Consider the following 27,312-nt stretch of genomic DNA (forward strand, 5'->3'; position numbering starts at 1 on the left):
GACTACAATTCCCATCATCCCTGACCACTGGTCCTGTTAGCTAGGGATGATGAGAGTTGTAGTCCCAAAACATCTGGAGGGCCGAGTTTGGGGGTGCCTGTTCTAGACAGTGTCATGTTGTAAGACCCAACATGAGGACCCAAACAATCACTGGAAAGGAAATGCTGGCACAAAGTTAAAGGTTTTTTTTTATAAGTATAAGCAAGAATATACAAAATTCAACCATATTGTAATTCTTTTTTAAAAAATTTATTAAGGATTTTCTTGGTTTACAAAGGTAGTACAATGTCTCATATTTTTCCCATGTATCGTTTTTACACATTAATCTTGATTGTTGAGACGTTAGGAAGAAAGGGGGAGGGGTGGGTGGGCTGGGGAGGTGGGTAGGGTGGGGTGTCGATGTTTCTCTTTTTCCTGGCATGCATAGAGGTTCAGTGTCAGCGTTGGTCGTGCAGGTTCTCTGTTGTTCGCTTGTGCTCCTTTGTTGGTGAGAGAGGTCGGGGGTTGGCGTAGGATGTGCTTGTTCATTTGTGGATGGCTGTGGTGGTCTTTGGTTTCTTGTGTGAGTGGGGTGGGTGGGGGTTTTGGTTAGTTTAACCATATTGATTTGTATGCTGACGGTAGGTTTTTGTTGTTGCCTTGTTGGGCTGTGTAGGTGATGAAGGGGAACCATATTGTGGTGAAGGTGTTTTCTTCCGTTAGTCCCCGTGTCAGTTTCAGCTTACTGGTTAGTTTTTCTAGTAGGGCTGTTTCCCATACTACTTGATACCATTGGTTCATGTTTACCCCTGACAGGTCTTTCCAATGTCTGGTTATGATGTTTCTGGTTGCTGACAGTAGGTGGGTTATGAGTTCTTTGTATTCTGAGTGGGCATTGTTGTCTTGGAAGGTAATTATTTTAAGGTAAGAAAGAAAAAGAAAACCCCACTACCCTCCCACCTCATAAGGCAGGCATGTCAAACCTGCGGCCCTCCAGATGTTTTGGACTACAGTTCCCATCTTCCCCAACCACTGGTCCTGCTAGCTAGGGATCATGGGAGTTGTAGGCCAAAACATCTGGAGGGCCGCAGGTTTGACATGCCTGTCATAAGGGATTATGGAGGAAAGCACATCCCTTCTAGTTCCCCCACAAAAAGCCCCAGGACCTATTTGTCTGCAATTAGGCAGGCTAGATCTATTCGGGGGTGGGGTCCTCTGTGCCTGCACATTTCACACGCTTTGGCCAAAAGAGGAAAAGTCAGCCATTTTTTATTTTTTCCCATTATAGTGAGTGGGTAATACAGAGCTTTATTTTCTACAGAGTGGCACGGAAAGGGAAGCATGGATAAAAACAGAGAGAACCCATACCAATTCAGAAACAGATAATATATATTTTAAAATGCACAGATACATATACATTAATCCCCTTAGTAAATGTGCCCCCCCCAATTGGTGGCGTTCAAGACTGCAGTCCCTTCTCAAGTACAAGCTGCGTTACTTTGGATCTACACCGAGCTGCGAAAGGTTGCTTGAATAACTGCATAGATTTGCGGTGATTCTGCTGCAGAATGGACATTATCTGTGGATACAGAGTGCTATATTTTGCACATTCCAAGTTGGCATGCCTATGGGCTTAGAGAGTAAAATGCAAAAAGAAAAAAAGAGAGAAGAAGGAGAAGAAGTTAGAATTAAAATGCAAGTACGGATACAACCCTCAGTAAGCTAACGAAATATCAACGCTGTCTTAAAGCTGACTTCATTAACATGGTGCCCTTCCCCTGTGCCCAAAGCTGGAGGGCTATTTTTTGCTGATAAGAAAACTCCCACCGATTTAGAGAAGCGACTGACGGGCATATGCTAATACCCAAAGTGGCGGGTGGCCTTCGCAGCAGGACTTTGACAGGATGAAGGCTTTAGAGAGTGTCAGATCAGGATCCACTCGTTGGGCTAGCTGGATGTCAAGGAGTGGCAAGAGCAAAAATGAGCAGGCTGCAAGTTATTTAGCCAGGCTTGGAACTGCAATGAGGAATGAAACATTAAGGTTCACTTTTTCTTCTTTCTTTCTTTCTTTTTTTTAAAAAAGGAGTTTGTGGACTCTCCTTTGGGAGATTGTGGGAACACGTAATAAAACTAAGCTCTTCCAGCTTGTTTTAGAGTTACACAAATTCATGAAAAATAAGACAAGCAATGGCTACTTGTCAAGATGGCTGTATGGTACCTCCAGGAGCAGAACAGGCCCGGCTCTAGGGGTAGTCTCAGTGGCGCGGGGTGCCAGGGCACCGGGCCGGCAGGAGGGTGGTGCGCGGTGAAGCAGCACGGAAGCCGTGCTGTGCGCTGCGCCCGCCCACCAGGGCGGGGGCGCCGGAGCGATCTCCGCGCCAGGGCACCAGGGCGCCCGACCGGCTTGAGACAGCCCTGGAGCAGAAAGACCATCCATCTGAGTGCCTGTTGGTTAGAACGTGGTGCTGATGATGCCAAGGTTGCAGGTTCGATCCCCCTATGGGACAGCTGCATATTCCTGCATTTGCAGGGAGTTGGACCAGATAATCCTCAGGGTCCCAATTCTACAATTCTATGAAAGTTGCTGGAAATCACAAGTAGGGAGAGTGGAATTGCACTCAGGCCATGCTTGCAGGCTTCCCATCGGGGCATGTGATTGGCTACTGTGCAAACAGGATGCGGGACTAGACGGGCCTCTGGTGCGACCCAGCAAAGTGCTTCTTGTATTCTTAAGTTTTCGCAAACAGCAGGTGTCTGAGCTGTAGCACTGCACAATGCAGGTGGGTGGGGTGGAAATCACACAACTGAATGTTCAACCCCTGGCTAATTTTAATAGGTGTTTATACTCCCAGCTGCCAATAATGCCTTTCCCAGGAGCAAATAAATTGGACAGAGTTAGGCAGAAAGTAGGTACAGGATCGTTGTCTGCACCAGCGGAAACACAATTATTTCTGACTGGGAGCAAACCTGCCAAATTTCTGCAACATCTCTGCTCACGTGGAGATTTCATTTGGATCGGGGTAAAGGGAATGTCTTTGCAGGCTGTTGTTGCAATAAATTTAACGTGACCGAGGGATCCCTCAGGTTCTTAAAAAGTCAATGAAAACTCACCCCCTCATTGCTAAACTGATCACGGCTCACTTATGCCAAACTGCTCTTCATTTCCTGCAGTGCAAAAACATTGAAAAGCCCCAGTGCATGATATATATGAATCATGCGAAGGGACTAAGCGCGCTCACAAAGGAGACTTGCACACTACTGCAAAAGATAATTGCTCTGTGGCAATCATTTAGAAACAGTGCATTTTATACAGACTGATGCATCTGCTTATTTGAAGGGTTCTTGTCAAACCAACTGGCAGACATTCAAGAGAATCCCAAAAACAAACACAGAGAGAGACGCACACAAGCCCTAGGCTTGGTCTGTCAGTTCTTAGTCATTCAACCTTATGAAAGCAATCATGAAAGGAAGAGTTTCTCCTTCATCATCTCAAAGGCACAGCGGCCTACAGCAGCCTACAAATTTACAGTACACACACATATAATTTGGCGAGAGGCCATTAGAGGATATGCTTTGCACAGCCCATGTTCAATTCCTGACACCTTGGCTAAAAGGGACCTCTGATGGGGAACCCGTGGGGGCTCCTGGTTGATGCTGGACTTCAGCATCCATCAACACTAGTCAGCATGACCAGTGGTTAGAGATGATAGGAGTTGGGAGTCCATCAATATCTGGGGGAACCAGACGTTCAGCCTGCAGAAGAGAAGACTGAAAGCTGACATGAGAGCCATCTTCAAACATGTGAAGGACTGTCATGTGGAAGATGGAGCAAGATTGCTTTCTGCTGCTCCAGAGGGTAGAACCCAAAGCAATGGATTCAAATGACAAGAAAGCAGATTCTGACTAAACATTGGGAATAACTTTCTCACAGCAAGAGATGTTAGACAGCGAGATGGACTCCCATGGAAGGTGATGGACCTTCATTGGAAGTGGTTGGATGGCTATCTGACGGGGATTCTTTAGCTGTGACTCTTGCATTGTAGGGGGTTGGACTAGATGACCCTTGGGGTATCTCCCAACTCTCTGGTTCTATGATTCTGTGATCACAGGATTTCCAAACCCATGGTGCAGAAATTGTAGTCTACACAAAGCAAAATGGGTCATGGTCTGCCTTACGATATGGCAGTTTTCCATGAATGGAATGGGCCGTTGTTGTTGTTGGGGGCCCTAGATATTGAAAACCTTGCATAGGTGGGGAGAGAGAAATATAAATACTTTACTGTCACTGTACCACTTCTTTACAGTGAGATTAAATGAGCCCCCCCCCAATCTCTCAGTCCTTGTTACACTCTGTGTGCTGTCATACGACCACCAACCCCGAACGTCAGCTGCAATGTTGCTGTCTTCCATTCAGCAGCCTTACGGCCCATGGGTAGAAACTGTTCTTTAACCTGTTGGTGTGGCTTATTATGCTTCTCTATCTCCTGCCCAAAGGTAGGAGATTAAAAAGGTGCTGGCAGAAGAGCGAATGTTCCTCGCTCTTCTGAGGCAACGGTCTCCCGCGATAACACCTAGCGATATCGTGTGCTGTCTTCACCACCCTCCGTAGGGACTCTCTGTCCATGGCTTTCAAACCAGCATACCACACCGTAATGCAGTATGAGAGAACACTTTCTATCGTGGACCGATAGAAGGAAATCATCAGTTTCTGTCCAACCTTGTTCTTTCGCAAGACCCTAAGGAAATGAAGTCTCTGTTGGGCCTTCCTAACCACCTGGGCTGTATTGACCTTCCAAGTTAGGTCTTCACTAAGATGGACTCCCCAGTATTTAAAGGAAGAGACTCTCTCCACACATCCCCCCCACCCCCCGATATACAACGGGGCTAGCTTCCACAGGAATAAACTGTGAGGAACTTGATCACTCACAACCGATAAATAAATCAACATTTTAAAATACATATTCCTTGTGTTGTCCAGAAAAGTAGAGGTGGATTAAACAGATCTAAAAGAGGTGAATTAAATGCGTTGAAATGTCAATAAAACTTGAAAGGTGCAGTAGATATACAGAGGAGGGAAAGTAAGTACTATCTGGCGGTTGTTGTTTTTTTTTTGCTACCTGTTTTATGAGTATGTATTAGAAAAAATAAAATAAACGCCCTCCCTCCAGCAGGATTTAGGAATGGAGAGTAAAAGCTAACACAGCAATTCCCTTGGAGTGTTTCGCTCTTGCAAACAGAAATGCATCTGGAGTCAAAGGGCAGGCTGTGGATATTGTGCTTATTTGTTATTCGGAGAAATATCTTTAATATTGTAACGAGGCAAAAAAGAGAGAGAGGAAGAGCAGAAAATGGTAAATGCTGCTATTTCCCCCCCTGAGGTCATCTCTGTTCTGCATGCTGAGTCTCCAGATGCCAGATATTTCCCAGGGGGACATGGCTGCAACATCCATCGCTGTGTCGCTGTGTGAACTCAGCATCTCAGGAGGATATTTCATCTGTGGTGATGGTGATACCCTGGTCACTACAATGAGCTTAATTCTATACTTGGGAGGGTGTGGGACTTTGGCATTTCAGAGGAATTTGGAGTCCTCCTTTCCCCTTCTACTGGTTCCCTCTGTGGTCCACTCCTCTTGGCTAGGACAGTCTGAAGGCTGCATCCCTCTCTCCGGCCCTGCTGAATTTTAATTATGATGCCATAGCCTCCAACATTCCTCAGATGAAAACAGGGACATTCTGTTCTACATTAGAGCGTTTCCTCTTGGTCAAGGCACCAAAGTAATTAGAGGAAACACACAAAACTGCAGCATTTTTAGCACAGAAATCTTTGAATTTATGTATTGCATTTAAGGAAGTCTGAGGGGGGAAGAAAACCCCAAATCAATAAATACAACTAACTGTGTGTGTGTGTGGAGACTATGCAATGTCACCAGGCACTTTTGAGTATTTTGGAAGCATGAGAACTTGAAAAACCATTATGGTTGTGATTGTGCAGGTATATGATATGGGGTGAACTCTTCTATTGTCTACCAAAACAGAAACAGGTAGTTGCCAGCATCAGGTACTGTATGTTGGCGCATCGATAAAACACACACACTTTTGTTTAGTGTCTTTCAGGTGCAGCTCTCAGCTTATATATTTGATTCCACCATAGGTAGGATCACATCACGATCACACCAAGATTGCTTTCGTGCAGTGTTTTAAAACAAGCACACAATGGAAATGTGGGTGGCAGACATGGTGGATGGAGAGAGATGTCTGGAAGAAATGGAATGGTTCAGGAAACTGCATGTGCTGCTTTTTTCTTTTTTCTTTTTTGAAATATGGATTTATAAGTGAAATGGACTAATCAATGGAAAATTCCTGATGCACAGGTTCCATTTCGAAATGGAGGCTGCGTAATTTGCAAGTCCAAAATCTGGATGGAAATTCAAATGAGGAGCATGGAAGAAGCACCTCCTCGAGGAATTTTGGACTGTGGTTTGTCCTCAGGGTAGAATTAGATGTTAGCCTTGCCACGAGCAGGTGATTAAAAAATGGCAGCCCTATGCTTACTTTTCGAAATCCTTTGCCTGAACACGATTTTAGGCAAAGTTCTTACAGAGCGGAGAGCGGATTTTAAAAGACTATATGCAAATGAATAAATAAGGGGAGACAAATGGGACGAATTCTGCATCCCCTAAATGCAGTTCTCATTGGAAATTTTGCATTTCAAAGGGCTCACCATGAGAGTGACCTCAAACTTAACACAGGGACTTGAGAGAATCCCAGAGATTAATTTTTTTTGCAAGGGCTGTGCACTGTTTAGAAAAAGATGGATTGAGAAATAGAGAAGATTAAAAAGAAATGGACACAATTTGAGATTTTGGGAAATTGTATTTGGGGGGGGGGAAGGGTTCATAGGTCCATGGAGGCCTAGAGAGGATGGGATTCTATAGGCAGCTGAGCAATGGGGCCATGCCAGTGGGCTGCTTTTGCCCAATGACTGGCAGTTGGTAAATAGGATGAGGTCCCAGAGGCTCTGGAGGGGAAATAGTCCTGCAATCTGGCCTGCTCTCTCAACCACTAGCCGACGTATGACGCAGTGGTAAAAACAGAGAGTCAATAAGCAAAACTGGCCCCATGGCATCAATTTGGGGGGAAAAGAGCAATTCCATGGAAGAGAGCTGGCTGTGTTTTGCCCTTATTTACAGCATTCGTTAGGCTGAGTTATTGCTTCATTCAACATTTCTTCATAGATGGGAACTGCTGTTGCTGCAACAACAACCTTTTCCCCAGTAGTTCTCTGGAAAGGCCAGAGGGGGAGAGGCCAGAATCATGCACCCTGATGCCAGGAACCGGATGCCCCATCTTTCCACAGGAAGCATACAGGAGGCAGCACTAAAAGCAGGTCTGGAGAGCAGAGACTTGCCCTAGAGACGTAACATTTTCAAGCAGGGTATTCAATGTGGAAAGCATTGCGTACCCCACCATTCACAAGCACTTTTATGCATTCTTTGGAGGTATTTCTTCCAAGTACAGGAATCACCACATTGCATCATATGAGCCAATCTGCCTTATGTCGGTCGGACGACTGGAGCATCTAATCCAGGGATGGTAAACCTCAGGCCAGGGAGATGAATGCAGCCCTCCATATCACACCACTGGAGAAGGTGACCAACTTTCTCAAGCATCCCTGAGGCCAATTCAAGCATCAATTTTGAAGGTGCAAATGAGAACCCCACTCCCCCAGTGTGGATGTGAACACTGGGCCAGTCTGAATACCCGGTGCCAGTCTGAAATTGGATCTTATTTCCATCTTGGAGACCCTATGGGCAAGTAAGGTAGTCCCCTTTCAGACTGATATCAATCATGTACAAGTCAGTGTGTGTCACGGTCCGGTCGGCGGGTGGTTGAAGCCCTGGCTGAGGACGTCAGGACCAGAGGCAAGATGGTGGTGTAGAAGCAGGAACAGGTGCAGGGCTGGGGGTCCAGCAGCAGGCAGTTGCAGGGTCAAGGAGCCAGGCGGAGGCGAAGGTCTGGGGGGGGGGGTCGAGGAGCAAGGCGTCGGCAAGGTGAAGGTCCAAGGGTCAAGGATCAAGTCGTTGGCAAGGCGAAGGTCCAAATGTCGAGGATCAAGGCGTCGGCAAGGCGAGGGTCCAATGATCAAGGCGTCGGCAAGGCGAGGGTCCAAGGATCAAGGCGTCGGCAAGGCAAGGAACCAAGGAGAAAGGCGTCGGCAAGGCAAGGGTCCAAGGGTCGAGGATCAAGGCGTCAGCAAGGCAAGGGTCCAAGGAGCAAGAGGCCAGATGCAACCAGGCAGGGATAGCGTTGCTGTGGCAAAGAGCTGAAGGGAAATGCTGAACTTTTATCCCTCCCAGCTCCTGCCACCAGGTGCAGTGAGGTATCAAGTGGCCTCCCCTGTGTGGCCACTCCTTGCTTCTCCAGCACAAGCTGAGGCCTCACCTGAGTGGCCACTCCTTGCTTCTCCAGCACAAGCTGAGGCAGGCCTCAGTCCTGCAAAGCACTACAGGCCCCAGAGCCTGACTCCTGCCCATACTCCTGACAGTGTGTCTGCCTTACACACACAGTTTCATCTGTGGGACAAGGCTCACCCCACATATTCCAATTTGGCCCTGCAATTATTTAATGTGGACACCTCAAGGTGCTCAAGCTGGTACTGAACATATCCTAAAGTAGGATTCAAGGTGGACCAATAGAAATAAATACACCAGTGTTATGTCAATTATGGCTGGCCATCCTAATTGAGAGAAGTATAGTAGTCATCAGTATACACTGAAAATTCAACTCTCAAATCCTTGGTTAGTTCTCTACTCTGAGGATAAGGGAGATGGATCAAACATCTCTAGGAGTTTCTCCAAATCTCTCTTCTTGCTCTTCAAAGCTGCTCCAGGGAAGGAAATGACATACTTATAGAAAGGGCTTTGCAAAGGAGCAGCAAGGGTCTCTCAGTACGAGACACAGCTGGCTCCTCTGTGCTCACTGAGCCGAAGAATCAGTGGTGCATTTTCTGCTTTAGAAACTTGGGAGGATGACAGCTGGCTCAGCTGTATTTCAGAGAAATTATTTCTAAGGAGAGGAAAACTCTGTGGGAACTTACTTCACCTTGACATTGCAGACAGTAAGTTCCATTTTGATTCTGTGCACATTGATATGGATGGAGGAGTCTAGACCCCATGCCAGGGTGGCTTAGGGCTGGCAGAAATGCTGGGCAAAGCCATGGGAAACTGAGCAAGGAGAAGTTTTGAGGCAGTCAGTAGCAACAAGGAGCCAAAACACTAGACAACAACAGTGAGCAATTTAAAGGCAGCAATAGCTGGCCACCAGCACCAGAGAGTTCAGGACCAAGGACAGCTCCCAAGACTAATGGATGTTGCTCCAATAAGAGTCAGAGCCTGGCAGAACCCATACATATAAGGTCAGACTGATAACTACACATATGAAAGGCTGTCTGCCCCATGTATGAACATTCTGCCCTCAGAATGTTCACATAGAACAGGGGGCACCACACATTTTGAGAAAGTACTGTGGGCACCAGTCACAAAATGGCTGTTATGGGTGTATGGCGTAACACAAAATGGCTTCCATGGGGTCCTGGTGCAAAGGCTGCCACATCTTTAAAAAACCACAGAGCAAGAAACAGGAGCACAAAATGGTGTGATCCTATTCAACCCACACCACACATCACAGGGAACATGATGTCTCCATGAGTCTCTGTTGTGGTCTCCCACAGAGAAAGGTTCTTTGTACCTTTCCTGTGTTCAGAAGAGATGGATGGGTGACCAACACTAATGAAAGGTGGACATGGTTAACAGAACATGGGTTTAATGTGGGAAAGGCTGTGCCTATGCAAAGAGGAACCGAGCAAGAAGAAGAGGAAACAGTCGGTCATGCATTGCGAATTCTTGAAGGAATGTTGACCAAAACCTTTTGCTATAGGAGGTCCTGTTAGGCACCACATTGGGAATCCCTGCTTTAGTCTCTTGATTGTGTGGCCTCTAGATGCGCCTTCTACAAAAGGCAGATACACAACCACTGACCCACTTCTTCCAGAGAAGCGGACACGGAGCAATGGATTCAAACTACAAGAAAGAAGATTCCACCTAAACATTAGGAAGAACTCCCTGACAGTAAGAGCTGTTAGGCAGTGGAATTTGCTACCAAGGAGTGTGGTGGAGTCTCCTTCTTTGGAGGACTTTAAGCAGAGGCTTGACAGGCATATGTCAAGAATGCTTTGATGGTGTTTCTTGCTCGGCAGGGGGTTGGACAGGATGGCCCTTGTGGTCTCTTCCAACTCTATGATTCTATGATTCTATGACCCTTGGGCTAAAACTGCTTTAAACAGGAGGGCCATTTTGGTAGGATTGACTATAGCCTTTTACTATACTAAGTTAAATACTCCCTACCAGACACACACCTACGATCCTAATAAACAAATTTAATTGAGCAGATGCCCAGGTGTACTGCTCCTTCCTCTGCAGCAGGGGTGGCTAACCTGGCGCCCTCCAAATGCCATTGGACTCCCAACTCCCTTTATCTCCAGCCAGGATGGCCAGCGGCCAGATCTGATGGGATTTGTAGTCTAAGAACTTTGAGTGAGCCACAGGTCACCCACTGCTGCCCTACAATGAAAAGGAGAAAAGCAACTAGAGAGTTATTCTGATCCACTGAGGGTGTTGAATGACTTTTCAACACTAACCGTGCTTAAGTTTATTTCATGTAATATATCCTGGGAGCTGGATGTAGTATGAGGCAGCCTTCACCAACCTGGTGCCCTCCATTATTTCTTGGATTACAATTCCCATCGACCCCAGTCAACTGGCTGCTGAAGGTGGCATGGGAATTGGCTAGAAATGTCAGAAATACCAAAAATTCTACCCACTTTGGTGAATGAAGCCAGACAGCACAGCTGCAATACATTTCATCTTGCCTTCGAAGAGTGTCTTTGACCTACCCAAGCTGCTTCCACACTAACCGAAAATAAAGTTGCTGTTCTTGCCTACAACAGCTCCCTTGAGCCACCTGGCTTTCTTAGCTTCTACATCCATCCTATGAGATGCCATGAGAAGAGCCTACCTGGGAAAACCTGCAGGGTTTAATTCTTGACCGAAACAGAGATGATTATGATGATGACCAGAAGAACTGCCAGGCCGGAGAGTAGGACGCAGCACTTGATCCTCCTGGCTCGTCGCTGAATCAGATAAAGGAAAGAAACTGGGATGAATACATCATCCTTGAGTGGTAGGACTGGATCACGATGGGGCATCGGGTGATGCTTTCTGAGTCAACTGCAACTGGGAGCTGCTTTGCACATTCAGAGAAATGGAAAAAAGTGGTACTTGGCCGAGGTACTTGGAAACCATGTATCTTGATTTGCGTGCATAGGGCACCCCCACCAGCTTGGGCCAGTGGCCCAGCTGCACCCTTATCTGGAAAGGGGCAGCCTAACTACTGCTGTCTATGTTCTGGTAACCTCTAGGTTCCATTACTGCAACATGTTATATGTAGGGCTGCCTCAGCTACTGCAGAATTCAGTGGCCAGGTTGCTCACCGGGGCAAGATTTTTTGAACTTATTACACCAATCCTGGCCTGACTGCACTGGCTTCCAATTAAGTTTCTAGGCACAATTCAAAGTGCTGCTTTTGACCTATAAAGTCTTAAATGGCCCAGGACCGCAATACCTGAAGGACCACCTCTCACCATATGAACCTGAGATCATCATTTGATGCTCTTCTTTGTGTGCCTCCTACACAAGAGGTCCAGAGGGTGGCAACAGGAAAATGGGCCTTTTCTGTGGTGGCTCCCTATTTGTGGAATGCTCTCCCCAGGGGGATTTGCCTGGCATCTTCATTATGTACCTTTAGGCGCCAGGCAAAAATGTTCCTCTTTAACCAGCCCTTGGGCTGATTGACATACAATGACCTTTTGAAATGTGTTGTTCAAGGGGGTATTATTGGGTTGTCTTTGTTTTTGTTATGTATTTTGTGTTTTCCCACGGGTAAAGGGTGGTATACAGATTTAATAAATAAAAACAAAACAGACAAACAAACAAATAAGAGCCATAGCTCAGTGGCAGAACATCTTTCTTTGCATTCAAGAGGTCCCAGGTTCAATCCACTGCATCTCCAAGTAGGACTGGAAGAATACCCAGTCTAAATCACAGAAAGTCACTAGCAACCAGTGCAGACAATACATAGATAGAGGGACCCATGGTCTGGCTCAGTATGAAGCAGATTCATGTGTTCCTTTGAACATTGGCCTGAAGCACAAAATGAGACTCAGACATCCCTGAAGGACCAGGTGCGCAGCCTGGCAGTCGTTTTGGACTCACAGCTGTCCATGGAGGCACAGGTTACTTCTGTGTCCAGGGTAGCTGTCTACAAGCTCCATCTGGTATGCCGGCTGAGACCCTACCTGCCCGTAGAATGCCTTGCCAGAGTGGTTCATAATCTAGCTATCTTCGGCTTGGACTACTGACTGGGAGCGGCCGCCGATACCATATAACACCGGTCCTGAAAGACCTACATTGGCTCCCAGTACGTTTCGAAGAAGAAGAAGAAGAAGAAGAAGAAGAAGAAGAAGAAGAAGAAGAAGAAGAAGAACCTTTCCCTTCCTCCCCCACATCAGACACCCTGTTAGGTGGGTGGGGCTGAGAGACTTCAGAGAAGTGTGACTAGCCCAAGGTCACCCAGCAGCTGCATGTGGAGGAGCGGAGATGCGAACCCGGTTCCCCAGATTATGAATCTACTGCTCTTAACCACTACACCACACTGGCTCTCAATTCAAAGTGTTGGTGCTGACCTTTAAAGCCCTAAATGGCCTCGGCCCAGTATACCAGAAGGAGCGTCTCCACCTCCATTGTTCAGCCCAGACACTGAGGTCCAGCTCCAAGGGCCATCTGGCGGTCCCCTCTCTGTGAGAAGCGAGGTTACTCATAACATCTCCCATCGAGAAAATAAACAACTATCAGACTTTTAGAAGGCATCTGAAGGCAACACTGTATCAGAAAAGTTTTAATGTCTAAAGTATTACAATTATTTTATGTGCTGTGAGCTGCTCAGAGTGGCTGGGGAAACCCAGCCAGATGGGTGGGGTATTATTAATAATAATAATCCCATGTAACCACATTTTTTCTCCATCTCTGAATGTGTGAAGTTGTCCTCAGCCCCGCACCCCCAGGAATACTTACTACCTTCCCTTCAACCCCAGCAACAAGCAGCAGCAAAGCTTTGTGCAATCTGCTGTAATAAATGCTATTAATAGTCGCAGCAACTTGCACCCACATTTGTGCCCTGTGTTGCTGCTATTGGGCTCTGGCTCTCTGTTAAATGCAGGGGGAAAAGAATAAAGTCTCCAGAACGAGCCATTTCCCCTTTGTTTATTGTTGCCCAATCTTCCACGCTAACTGAACTTCCGCTCGCCTTTGATCAAGTCTGTTGTTCGTGCAGTTCCCATGCATTTCTGGCAAAGGGGGCAAGAAGTCCGTGGTACTGAGAGATAACCGGGCAAAGTGACCTTTTAAAAGATGTACAAATTATAATGCATTGCCCGAACCTGGCAAGCTTTAAGGCAAAAACTCCCTTAAAATGTATTTGCTGTGAAACATCACTGCTTTGACAGTGCAGCCCGGAAAGGCCAATTGTATCATTAACCAATTTTTTTCTTTTATTTTTTTGTCTGGTGGAGAGGAGTTATTTAAATTGTGACTGAGTTGCCATGTTCCTTAACAGGACGTTCAGGAAGATCCAGGGTCTCCTTGTGTGGCACAACTTCTTACAGCTAATCACATCTCCATCTCCTTCCTGGTTTTGTCACATGGGTGATTCCAGCCATTTGGGTATCTTTCAAGGACAAAGATTGCCTTCTCGGTAGTGGCGCCCGCCCTGTGGAGCGCCCTCCCATCAGATGTCAAAGAGAAAAACAGCTACCAGATTTTTAGAAGACATCTGAAGGCAGCCCTGTTTAGGGAGGCTTTAATCTTTAATCGATTATTTTATTCTTCTGTTGGAAGCCGCCCAGAGTGGCTGGGGAAACCCAGCCAGATGGGCGGGATATAAATAAAATATTATTATTATTATTATTATTATTATTATTATTATTATTATTATTATTATTACATCATCATCATGACATGGGTTAGCCAATCCGACCTGAGCATGTGAATTAATCACTGGGGACAAATAAAATCACTGGGGACAAATAAAGCCGGCTTAGAGTGAGATTTGGTTTAATGAACAATGCCAGCCAGTCAAGGAACATGAAGTGGATGAAATTGTTACTAAATTATACTGATAATTAGACGAGTTGTCTTCATTCACTCATATATTTTGTCAAGTTTGATGCAACCCTTTCTCCACACATTGCATGGCAGTGGCTCAGATACATCTTCCCTGTGTTCTTATCTCATTTTATCATCAACAATCCAAGAGACACGATAGGTCGTGAGATCGTGACCCAACCAAGGCTACCTTAAAAAAAAGGGGGGGGGATTCAAGGATGAGAACCTAAATCACGAGGCTTATAGAAATGTGAGTCCATGGTCCTACAATCACTTCCCTGCCCATCCTAAGCTTTCGAGGCTATTCCAGCACGTGTGAAATGATAATTATTTTATTTACAGTGGTACCTCGGTTTATTAACACAATTGGTTCCGGAAGTCTGTTCATAAACTGAAGCGTTCATAAACTGAAGCGAACTTTCCCATTGAAAGTAATGGAAAGTGGATTAATCTGTTCCAGACGGGTCCGCGAAGTACTTAAACTGAAGCGTTCATAAACTGAAACATGGGTGTAATTGGTTCCGGAAGTCTGTTCATAAACTGAAGCGTTCATAAACTGAAGCGAACTTTCCCATTAAAAGTAATGGAAAGTGAATTAATCTGTTCCAGATGGGCCTGCGGCGTTCATAAACCGAAAATTCATAAACCGAGGTTCCACTGTATTTAAAATATCTGCACATGCTTTAAGCTTAAACATGGAAAGGAAACTAGGTACAGTCATACCTCGACATCCGAATGCTTCGACTTCCGAAGGTTTCAACTTCCGAAGTCGACAACCCTGGAAGTCTTTTCGCCGTGCACACAGTCAGCACCTGCGCAGAGCGGCGTGCGTGGTCGGCGCATGCGCAGAAGAGCAAAGCCGCGCTTCGCGCATGCGCACAAGCAGTGCTTTGACAACCGAAAACCTCGATTTACGAAGATGGTCGCAGAACGGATCGTTGAGGTACCACTGTATACTGCTGATTATACTAAAGATCAGTTTAATCCTGCAATTCAACTTCAAATGGAAGTCACACAATAGCCATGTCAGAGAACTGTAGAGTTGGAAGGGACCACAAGGGTCATCTAATCTAAACCCCCTGCTATGCAGGAATTTTCTGCCCAAGGAGGGGCTTGAACCCACAATCCTGAGATAAAGAGTCTCATGCTCTACTGAGGTATGGTAAAATAATATCTTGGCTGTTTCATCCTCCAGCCAATGATTTCTGCCACCCTAGCACGTCACCATCTCTCATCCAACCGGAGTCCTCAAAAACACTTACTCAACCCATTTTTATTTTTTTTACTGTACATGCAGAGCCCTCCTTGTACCTTATCTGGAGTTGTTTGTCACCCTCGCATTTGGCTGTTAGGTTTTTCCTTAACTGGTTCTTACCAGTTTTGTGGTCAAAGCTACATAGTTAGACTACCTCACAGATGACAGGTTTTACAGAGCTTCTACCTCATAGCAGAGTGATTAGAATTCAGCAGATGCCGCCTAACCCTAAACGGATGATATTTTCCAGATAACAAGCTGAGCAAGAGCCCAGGAAATAATGCAAGGAGCAATAAAACAGAGAAGTTTGTCTTTCTTAGGAGAAAAACTCCTTCGAAACCAATTTTCCTACCAATTCTTCCAGCTGTCAAATGTCTTGTTGTTGTTGTTAAGTCGTTTAGTCGTGTCCGAGTCTTCGTGACCCCATGGACCATAGCACGCCAGGCACTCCTGTCTTCCACTGCCTCCCGCAGTTTGGTCAAACTCAGGTTCGTAGCTTCGAGAACACTGTCCAACCATCTCGTCCTCTATCGTCCCCTTCTCCTAGTGCCCGCCATCTTTCCCAACATCAGGGTCTTTTCCAGGGAGTCTTCTCTTCTCATGAGGTGGCCAAAGTATTGGAGCCTCAGCTTCAGGATCTGTCCTTCCAGTGAGCACTCAGGGCTGATTTCCTTCAGAATGGATAGATTTGATCTTCTTGCAGTCCATGGGACTCTCAAGAGTCTCCTCCAGCACCATAATTCAAAAGCATCAATTCTTCGGCGATCAGCCGTCAAATGTCTTCCTCATTGACAACTAACTCCCAACTCCCAAACTCAAACTTCCAGCCAATCAGAGCCAGCTGTCAGTCAGATCAATATCAAAATTAACCCTTTGAGACACACCCTAAGCGATCCGAACCTTCCACTCCAGTGCCAAATAACATGGACACATGAATGCCCCCAAGGGGCTAATGGTTGGTTGTGAAATGCAAGAATTGCCAGATTGTTCCTACCATTTAACTTCCTAGATTCTCTAGGCCTCGGGGTGATCTCAGGATACAGGCAATTAAGTTCCGAGCCTGTAAACTACTTGAAGAGGAAAACTTTTCTTCCTTCATCTGAACGAGACACTTCGCTTATCCACTTACGTGAAGGGGGGAAAGGAAATGAGGACAGACTAACCCAAAGTGATTACCAAAATAAGCGGATTACAGCTAAAGAGAAGTTCTAATGACAGCGCTAAATGATGATCTTTTTCTTTTTCAAGTTTAAGTACAAGGGATATGACAACCCAACGGAATGCATGTGATACATAACATAAGATTTCTCACGTGGAATCCAGATTTATATATAAGTAGCTGTCAGGACTGCTAGGAGAGAGAGAGAGATAGGGAAGGTGTCGCCTCTGCTAAGCCTCTGAGCAGGACACCAATCCTGGCTCTGTGGCCAGTTTTATAATCTGTAGAAATAAGTTGTTGTGTTTGAGGGGTGGGAGGCAGCAGCGGAGGGACATTTGCACTGTGATACTGGCTCCCTAAACTAACTAAAGCCTAAGTTTTAGTTTCCAGATGGAACTGAGGAATAAATCGGAAGTGGCATAGGAACCCACCTCTCTTGCTCCTGCTTCTTCTTTCTGCTAGCTGGAGTTTCTTCCTTGTGCTAAACTTTCACTCAATCCACACACCCGTTATGGAGCTTGAGGTGCCACACAAAATAGCACCTGCTGGTCAAGAGGAATTATTTATCTATTTCCTTGTTCTCATCCTCCCACCCTTCCTCCCAGAGGGAGCGCAGAGCAGCTAACATAACATTAACTAGAATGTAACAGTGCATACAACATAGAAGGGGAAACACAGAGGATGGTTTGAAGATATGCTCCTAATGTTTAATAGATTATTTTATTTCATTTTTCTGTTGGAAGCTGCTCAGAGTGGCTGGGGAAACCCAGCCAGATGGGCGGGGTATAAATAATTAAATATTATTATTATTATTATTATTATTATTATTATTATTATTATTAAATGCTCCTGGAAGACAACTGAACGTTATTAGAGAGAAAGTTCCAGAATCAACTCAGGACCGCAATACTTCAAGGATGCGGGTGGCACTGTGGTCTAAACCACTGAGCCTCTTGGGCTTGCCGATTGGAAGGTTGGCGGTTTGACTCCCTGCAATGGGGTGCATAGCTGCCAAGTCCCGGTTAGAAAAATACGGGATCAGCAGCGCCGGCACCGGAAGTCGCTTCTACGCATTCATCCTCATAAAGCAGTGGTGGCCAACTCCCAAGACACTGCAATCTACTCACAGAGTTAAAAACTGGCAGTGGGGGGTTCAGGTCAAAGTTGTTGAGCTTTTTTTTTTTAAGGAAAGAAAGCCCTGTTTTTTAGGGTTCTGGTCAAAGTTTTGGGGCTTTTTTTAGGACGGAGGAAGGCCCCGTTTTTGGGGTTGCAGGGCACACATGATGAGCTTTTTCCAAGGTAGCAAAAGTTATTGAGCTTCTTTAGGGGGGAAGCCAGTGATCTACCACAGATGTCCAGTGATCTACTGGTAGATCATGATCTACCTGTTGGACGTACCTGTCCGAAAGCACAAGCTTTTCTGCCCAGCCCAGTCTTGTTGTTTTTCTCTATAGCTCGACAAAGAAGATTGCAGGCTCCCTATGAGTCTCAAAGCAAAGGAGATCTGAGCGGTGCTAAACAACGTCTAATCCAGGTAAACAGTCACTATCCACGGCCATCTCTCGCATGCATCAAATTAGGCTAAACAAATTTGTCCTGTAGTTTTAGGGTTGTTTGAAATGAACGTTGAACAAATGCAAGTTTGCCTGGTTTGTATGCTGTTATACATATTTCTATTGACTTGGCGACCGAGCACGTTTCTCCATCCCCTTCTTGTACCAGTTTGGAGAGCTCCTTTTGGAACTCTTCACAATCTCCCTTTGTTTTAACCTTTCAGTCACAAAACTCGAGTTGACCAGACATTAAAAAGAAACTATTGCTGTTTCAATCTATTATCTGGCAAATACCTATTATGATTTATACTCTGGGCAGGCAAAATAGCAGCGTTTCCTCCCCCTCCATCCCCCTCTCCTCCTCCTTCCCCTCTTTCCAGCCCCACAACAGTGGCCCAAGAGCCTTGTCTTCCTCCAAGCTCCTCTTCTGAAAGTTGCTGTGTTGTAAATATCACTGCTGTGTTTCTTTCCAAGTATAAAAACCAGAACAATCCTACTTTGTGATAGCATGGGCATCAAGAACTGATTGTGCCCTTTCATGATGGGTTTTAGTCTTCCTTTTTAGCACTGTACCCCAAACACTCCACCCTCCAATTTCTTACATCCATGTGTAGGACACAAAATTGGGGAGAGACATTTTCTGCAATTTTCTGAGGGGAAAAAAAAGGATGTTTGGAGGGCAGAGAGCTTTACCTATAAAGAAACAGCAGATATTTCCTTTCTTTGTTTTATTTTTAATTTTTATAATGAAAAAAATATGAGAGAAAGAAAAGATTTAAAGAGCAGCCAAAGGGACAGGATTTGTGTGTGTGTGTTCCAAACACAGTTTCACCCTTCATGTCCGCAGATAAACACCTGAATCCAGATTGTGGCTCTCATTTTATCCTGCAGATGGCAAAAAGATACGGGGAAGTAGCAGAATCACAAGGCAAGCTTAAGTATCTCCCTCAGGACTAATAATAATAATAATAGTAATAATAATAATAATAATAATATATTATTTATACCCCGCCCATCTGGCTGGGTTTCCCCAGCCACTCTGGCCGGCTTTCAGCAGAAATATTAGAATACACAATTTCTTAAAGATTAAAAGCTTCCCTAAACAGGGCTGCCTTCAGATGTTCTCTAAAAGTCTGGTCGTTATTTTTCTTTTTGACATCTGGTGGGAGGGCGTTCCACAGGGCGGGTGCCACTACCGAGAAGGCCCTCTGCCTGTTTCCCTGTAACTTGGCTTCTCGCAGCGAGGGAACCGCCAGAAGGCCCTCGGCACTGGACCTCAGTGTCTGGGCTGGACGATGGGGGGTGGGGACGCTCCTTCCAGAGAAGTCCTCTTCAAATTCTGTTTCACTTCTTAAGAGAAGAAGAAAGTTACTGACTTTCCCAATAGAAAGTTAACGTTTTTGTTTCAGAAGCAGTGCTAAAGCGAACAGCAAAGTTGGAGACGAGGGGACGTCCCCGGCGCAGGCCCCCCCCCTCGCTGCCTGCAAATTAATTAAACAATTCTATTAGCTGGGCTTTCACTTCTGACACTCGGCAGCTGACATTAATTGGGCTACAATCAAGATAGTAATTCAGGTTAATTGGATTCCCACTGTCAGCAGCGATCAGCTTGCTTGAATGTGCTCCTGTCATTTAAGAATAATGAATCATGGATGGCTTGATTGGATGGCAATGGCAAGGCTGGTGGATGGCTGAAGGCCTTCTGTGTAAGAAAGCTGGCATCGTTCCTGGCTTTTCAAAGGCGGGGTTCCTTCATATACCGTTTGGGATCCAAGAATGTCACGCCGAGTGTGTTGAAATGGAATAATTGGACGGCTCCTCTTCACACCCTCGTGTGCCAAAGACAGAAAGCGAATCCAGATTTCTTGGGGCAATTGCGCACAGAGAGATTATACGTATAGTGAAATCCATGGCGTTTGGGCAGAGTTGTTCCTTGGCAGAAGGAATGACTTGCCGAAAATGGCAGGAGACCCAGAAAAAAAATGCATAGCATCCATGGGCTTCAATCAAGGTCACTGACAGGCTGTGGTGGAGCTCAGCCATGAAAAGAGGGGCAGAAGGAAACACTCAATGGGAAGGTCCCCCCATGCAGATGGGTTGATTCTAGAGGTTCATAAAGCTATGATAAATCACATTAAACTAACATAAGATTATTTACAAGCCAAGCAAAACCCCTACAGAGATTCCATCCCAGCAAATACCTCCCTCCCCCAATGGAGCTCACATTTTACTTCACAAGAAATGTGGCGGCGACAAACACAGACCTTTTTTTTTCGCGGCAGCATTCTGTTTTCATGGATTTTATTCCTGATTTGTCTGGTGTTTCATTGCATGCTGTTCTCTTTTGAACAAAGTGTGTTTTTAATCATTTGTTGCAAGCTCCCTTGGGAGCTAATGTTGGTGGAAAGGCTGGAAGTCACTGTTTGAGGAAGAGCTGAGTCAAATACAGTCTTTTTGCTGCGAAAATTTCTGAGCTGTCTCTTTTTCTTAGAGACACCTTTCCTGCTAGAACAAACAAACAAGCAAACAAATTCCACTTTGCATATTCCAACCCCCTGCAAAAAAAAAAATCCCAGTTGTTTTTAGTTTATATTTTTGTGGCAGTTGCCATCCCGCCCCCACCCCCGGCCCCAATAATGTCCCGGGTCAATGCTAGGTCTAGAGCATTAGAAAGGACACAAAAAGAGCACAAAATGGGTGCCAGGCTTCTGACACAGCTGCACTTCACAACTGCAGTGACATAAAAAAATCTTAAGCAAAAATGAAAACAGAGAAGCTGTGCTAATGGGGAACCCCAATAAATGGTAGGAGAATTGCTCCTTCTGCTGGATAAATTTGATGGAATGATCCTATTTTCCTGCCCTTGGGTAAAAGGTAAAAAAGGTAAAGGGCCCCTGGACGTGTAAGTCCAGTCAAAGATGACTATGGGGTTGCGGCGCTCATCTCGCTTTCAGGGCGAGGGAGCCGGCGTTTGTCCACAGACAGCTTTCTGGGTCATGTGGCCAGCAGGACTAAACCGCTTCTGGCGCAACAGAACACCGTGATGGAAACAGAGTGCCTGGAAACACTGTTTACCTTCCACAGCAGTACCTATTTATCTACTTGCACTGGCGTGCTTTCGAACTGCTAGGTTGGCAGAAGCTGGGACACGAGGCTCAGTGGTTTAGACCACAGAGCCACCCACGTCCCTCTATAGCCAACATTAACTGCAGTTTGTCCAGGTTCAGACATAGTGAGTCATTAAAACTGAAAATGGAACCAAAATCTTCCAATCACCTCCTCGCTGATGTAGTAGAGGAGGAGAGATGTAGTGAATCTAAACAGGTAAAAATTGGTCTTAAGTCTCAGTACTGTATTCAGAACCCACTAGCAACCAATACCTATCGGTCATGACGGCTAGACAAGGGCCTTAGCAATGAGAAGTAGTCAAGTCACTGAAAAACGGAAGAGGGGATCTGGGTCCTTCATGCCTTGTTCTTCAGCTTCCCCTGAAACATTTGGTGGACCAGAAGAAATCTACCGGATCAGCAGATGTTATCTGGTCAAAGATTTATTCTGGAAATTATATGGATAGAACTACCTAAATTGTATAGACACATATTTATGTACATGACTAAAGCAGCAAGAATGTTACTTGCCCAAAAATGGAAAGAAGAAGAACTTATGGAGAAATGGCAAGACTTACTGGAAGAATAAGAAATCAAGAGAACAAACTTCTTTTTATATAAAAGAATGGAAATGGTTTATTGAATATTTACAGATTAATTGTAAACATATAAAAACACTGGAAGGATTATTGTAATAACCTGCAGCTATATAAGAGTTGTTGTTGTTTAGTCGTTTAGTAGTGTCCGACGCTTTGTGACTCCATGGCCCAGAGCACGCCAGGCACTCCTGTCTTCCACTGCTTCCCGCAGTTTGGTCAAACTCATGATCTTAGGTTTTTTTGTTTTTTTGATGTTGAGCTTCAGACCATATTTTGCACTCTCCTCTTTCACCCTCATTAAGAAGTTCATTAGTTCCTCCTCACTTTCTGCCATCAAAGTTGTGTCATCTGCATATCTGAGGTTGTTGATATTTCTTCCGGTTCGGGATTCATCCAGTCCAGCCTTTCGAATGATGAATTCTGCATATAAGTTAAATAACCAGGGAGACAATATACAGCCTTGTTGCACTCCTTTCCCAATTTTGAACCAATCAGTTGTTCCATATCCAGTTCTAACTGTAGCTTCTTGTCCCACATAGAGATTTCTCAGGAGACAGATGAGGTGATCAGGCACTCCCATTTCTTTAAGAACTTGCCATAGTTTGCTGTGGTTGACACAGTCAAAGGCTTTTGCATAGTCATTGAAGCAGAAGTAGATGTTTTTCTGGAACTCTCTAGCATTCTCCATAATCCAGCGCATGTTTGCAATTTGGACTCTGGTTCCTCTGCCCCTTCGAAATCCAGCTTGCACTTATGGGAGTTCTCGGTCCACATAGTGCTGAAGCCTGCCTTGTAGAATTTTAAGCATAACCTTGCTAGCGTGTGAAATCAGTGCAATTGTGTGGTAGTTGGAGCATTCTTTGGCACTGCCCTTCTTTGGGATTGGGATGTAGACTGATCTTCTCCAATCCTCTGGCCACTGCTGAGTTTTCCATATATATATAAGGGTGTGTGTGTACACACACACACACTTACATATGTGTACGTGTGTGTGTGTGTGTGTGTGTGTGTGTGTGTGTGTGTGTGTGGTAAATAAATGAGCAAGTTAAGTTAATTGGATATGCAGAAGATAGGAAAAATAAATTTAAGGAACCACAGAAAGAGGGGGGAGGAAGCCAAGTTTTATAATGTCAACATGAATGTAAAATTAGTGAAATGTATATATCTGAAAAGTAGAGGGAGAGAGAGAGAGAGAGATTTATTTTGGTGCAGCTTCTCAAAGCCTAGGGCTCTGTTTCCTCCGAGCCCAGACTCTGCAGCTTACTGTTAAAACTGTGGAACTTGCTCTCACAGGAGGAAGTGACAACCACCAACTTTGACGGCTGTAAAAGAGGATTAGATGAATTCATGGAGGAGAGGGCTACTAGGTGCTCAGGTCCTGCTTACGATTTCCCCACAGGCGTCTGGTTGGCCACTGCGAGAACAGGAGGCTGGACTAGATTGGTCATTGGCCTGAATTTTCCCTGCAAGTTCTGACCGGCATCTGGAAACATATGGTTTTGTCCCTAAGTAAAACAACAACAAGAACAGCAACAGCAACAACACTGCTTTCTTTGATGCTCTGAGGACAACATGACCGGCGAAATTAATGACTACATGTCAGTTCTCTGGCCGCAGCGCTGGGAGGTTGAATGGGAATACTCTTGACACTGGGCTGACTCAGTCTGAAAAGTATCTGGGGAGAAGTGTTCTGCCACCAGCAAAGGCTGACACCTTCTGAAGATGAAATGGGCTGGAGACGTGAGATGGCTGTGTTGGGAGATGAAACCTCTCGCCACTTTCTGCCATCCCCGTGATTCTGAAGCATCTGTCCTTTCCTGCTCCAAGCAATTTGGAGTTTATGTGACTAGCACAAAGGGCTGCCGTCCTCACAGCTTTGCTCCACTTCCTACTGCCAATGCCATGGCAGGGCATCCAGTCAGTGTGAACAGTCTGGGCAGGGATCCATAGGTCATGCCCCTCTCGCCTTGCCAGCTTGCATTTTTTTCTTCGGGAGTGTAGAGACTCTTTTAGTTATTTCTTAGATCAGGAAAATGATCTAGATGTCTGGCTCATGAGACCTGGGTGTTGTTGTTTAAATTTTGGCTGGTTTCTGCACATCATCATATTGCATGATATACTTGTTGGCGTTGCATACTATAATAACCCTATCAATTAATTCTAATCCCATGGAACATCAGAAAATGTTGCACCTTTTGGGGAGTCTGCTCAGGATTCGAGAGTAGGATATATTGTGCTAGAGCTGCCAGCTGATTCCGCCTCTTGTTCTGCTGATGACTGGCTAACTGACCAGGATGGTGTTTCATCATAGGAGATGATGGTAAGAGAGAAGGCAGCATCCAACAAACCGATCCCATCAGTGCAAGGATTTACACTCCACAACAAAACATTCCCTTCTCCTCCCTCCATGAACCTCTTAAATCTGTTCTTGGAGTTCCCACAACCCTCCAGAGCAGATTTTTGCAGAGTGCAGCTCACACGGGCAGGCAAGAGGGGCAAAGTACTGTTGTGAAAGCGTAACTCCTTGTACTGGTGGGACACATTAGTTGGATTCCCCTCATGGTCTCCTGATGGCTGGGGATCTCTCCTGGATGTTTGGAATGAGACACCCACCAGAGATTGGGAAGGTGCCGCTAGAACCTTAGAGAAGGTGACATTAAAAAAGTCACCGAAAGGCCAGCTCTTCATAGGCACCCATAGCAGGAATCACTTTGTGAGTTAAAGGAAACATTGATCCCATAGGAAAGCTACCTTATAGTGAATCAGACCAAATTGTTGTTGTTTAGTCATGTCCGACAACTCATGACCCCATAGACCAGAACACGGCAGGCACTCCTGTCATCCTCCTCCTCCCGCAGTTTCAGACTCATGTTGGTAGCTTCGAGAACACTGTCCAACCATCTTGTCCTCTGTCGTCCCCTTCTCCTAGTGCCCTCAATCTTTCCCAACATCAGGGTCTTTTCCAGGGAGTCTTTTCTTCTCATGAGGTGGTCACAGTATTGGAGCCTCAGATTCAGGATCTTTCCTTCCAGTGAGCACTCAGGGCTGATTTCCTTCACAATGGATAGGTTTCTTGCAGTCCATGGGACTCTCAAGAGCAGCGGTCCCCAGACCCCAGGCCCAGGGGTCAGATACAGCCCGAAGTCTTCATTTATCTGGCCCTGCTGCCCAATGCCGCCACCCGCTCTTACTGCACAGCGTGGCTGCCCACTTCCGGGTTGAAGGAGGACTGGAAATAGCTTGCGCACATGCACAAGCATCGTTTCCGTCGCACTTTTGGGTTGGATGAGACCTGTGCGCATGCGCACAAGCTATTTTGAGTCCTCCTTTGACCCGGAAGGGCGCCGGAAATAGCATGTGGGCACGCGTATGGGCATGCGCCGCTGCGCGCTTCCCCGCCCTCCGGCTTGACCCACGATTGGCGCTTCAGGCACCAGCCCGAAGGGCAGTAAGTATGGGGGCCCCTGCTCAAGACTCTCCTCCAGTATCATAATTCAAAAGCATCACTTCTTTGGCGATCAGCCTTCTTGATGGCCCAGCTCTCACTTCCATACATCACTACTGGGAAAACCATAGCTTTAACTATACGGACCTTTGTTGGCAAGGTGATGTCTCTGCTTTTTAAGATGCTGTCTAGGTTTGTCATCACTTTTCTCCCAAGAAGCAGGTGTATTTTAATTTTGTGACTGCTGTCACCATCTGCAGTGATCATGGAGCCCAAAAAAGTAAAATCTCCCGGTAGTATTATCTAGCGTGTGCACGCTCAGAGGATGACCTCCAAACCATCCTAAATATCTTTGCAAAAGCTTACGAAAAGCTTGGCCTATCACTCAACATCCATTGGCCTATCACTCAACATCCAAAAAAACCAAAGTGCTGCACCAACAAGTACAAAATAACCCCTCTGCAGCGCCGCAAATCCAACTCAGTGGTGTAACGTTGGAAAATGTTGATCACTTCTCCTACCTAGGCAATTACATTATTACAAGGGCCAACATTGATGCCAAAATCCAGCATCGCCTGAGCTCTGCGAGTGCGGCTTTCTCCCGATTGAAGTGCAGAGTGTTTGAGGACCGGGACATTCGCAAGAAACCAAAGTGCTTGTTTACAATAACCAACCTTACTATATGCTTGTGAAACATGGACCACTTATAAACGCCATCTCCAACTCCTTGAAAGATTCCAACAACGGTGTCTCTGAAAATTTTTACACATCACTTGGGAAGACAGGCGAACTAATATCAGTGTACTGGAAGAAGCAAAGATCACCAGTGTTGAAGCAATGATTCTTCAACATCAACTTCATTGGACTGGTCATGTTGTGCGGATGCCTGATGATCGTCTTCCAAAGCAACTACTCTATTCCGAACTTAAAAATGGAAAGCATAATGCTGGTGGTCAACAAAAGTGGTTTAAAGACTGTCTCAAGGCAAATCTAAAAAAAATGTAGTATAAACACTGACAACTGGGAAACACTGGCCTGCGAGCGCCCCAGTTGGAGAACAGCCTTTACCAAAGGTGTAATGGGCTTTGAAGAAACTCAATCTCAGGACGCAAGGGAGAAACGTGCTAAGAGGAAGGCATGTTTGGCAAATCCACACCGTGATCAACTCCCGCCTGGAAACCAATGTCCCCACTGTGGAAGGACGTGTGGATTCAGAATTGGCCTCCACAGTCACTTACAGACCCATTGTTAAAACTGTTTATGGAAGACAATCTTACTCGGCTATGAGTGATCGCCAAAGAAGAAAGAAGAAGATTATCTATGCTGATTGACAGCAGCTTCCTAAAAATTCAGGCAGGAAATCCTGGGAGAAGATGCCAGGGACTGAACTTGGGACTTTCTGCAAGCGCAACAGATTCCCTGTCCCTGAGCTAACAACAGATTAAATAAAGCTACAGCACGCAGTCCTTCCTTTCGGAATCCTATCCCAAATGCCAGGCAAGGAAAGGGAACTGTGTGTACTAAGACAAATGGCTGTGTCCAGAAGGAAGGAATGGAGAATGAAACCGAGAGAGACAAAGCAAACCTCCCTACTGCTATGGATGTTGTATTTTCTCTGGCTAAAAGCCTCATTATTTCTGAATGGATTTATCAAAGACATATTTTCTATGTAAATATATTCACAAAACATGGCACTTAAGAGCCATCTATTTGTATATGTTTGGACTGCATTTCAGAACAATTATTCAGAGGGAAAAAAAATCAGAGGGAAAAAAATAGCTATAGCCAATTTAGAAAGATGTGCCCGGATCGTGTTTATTCCATAGTGCTCCTGTCTCTCGTGGCACTATGCTGTTATTTTCTTAGGCTGTTGACAAAACGCTACAATATTTTTATTTCATTTTTTACAAATGGGTACATTCCACAAAGGAAGGGGGAG

The 27,312-nt window shown here is 45.5% G+C and overlaps 1 protein-coding gene across 5 annotated transcripts in view; it reads right to left on the reverse strand.

The window, feature by feature from the left end:
* Positions 1–27,312, reverse strand: part of TSNARE1 (t-SNARE domain containing 1) — a 378,187-nt gene that overhangs the window by 36,477 nt on the left and 314,398 nt on the right. The window contains exons 12-13 of one of the 5 annotated variants that reach the window (XM_088676050.1): positions 11,053–11,167; positions 1,351–1,604 (exon numbers count right to left, since the gene is read on the reverse strand). The exons of 1 other annotated variant lie outside the window; for it this stretch is intronic. In XM_088676050.1, coding sequence (XP_088532176.1) covers positions 11,072–11,167 — 96 coding nt within the window. In that variant the 3' untranslated portion in view covers positions 1,351–1,604; positions 11,053–11,071. Of the gene's footprint in view, positions 1–1,350; positions 1,612–11,052; positions 11,168–27,312 lie in introns of those variants that run through there. 3 more of the 5 variants (XM_035125893.3, XM_088676051.1, XM_060277562.2) reach the window with 3 other exon arrangements.

The sequence above is a fragment of the Zootoca vivipara genome, chromosome 8 (assembly GCF_965207765.1).
Source record: "Zootoca vivipara chromosome 8, rZooViv2.hap1.1, whole genome shotgun sequence".
Lineage (NCBI taxonomy): Eukaryota > Metazoa > Chordata > Lepidosauria > Squamata > Lacertidae > Zootoca > Zootoca vivipara.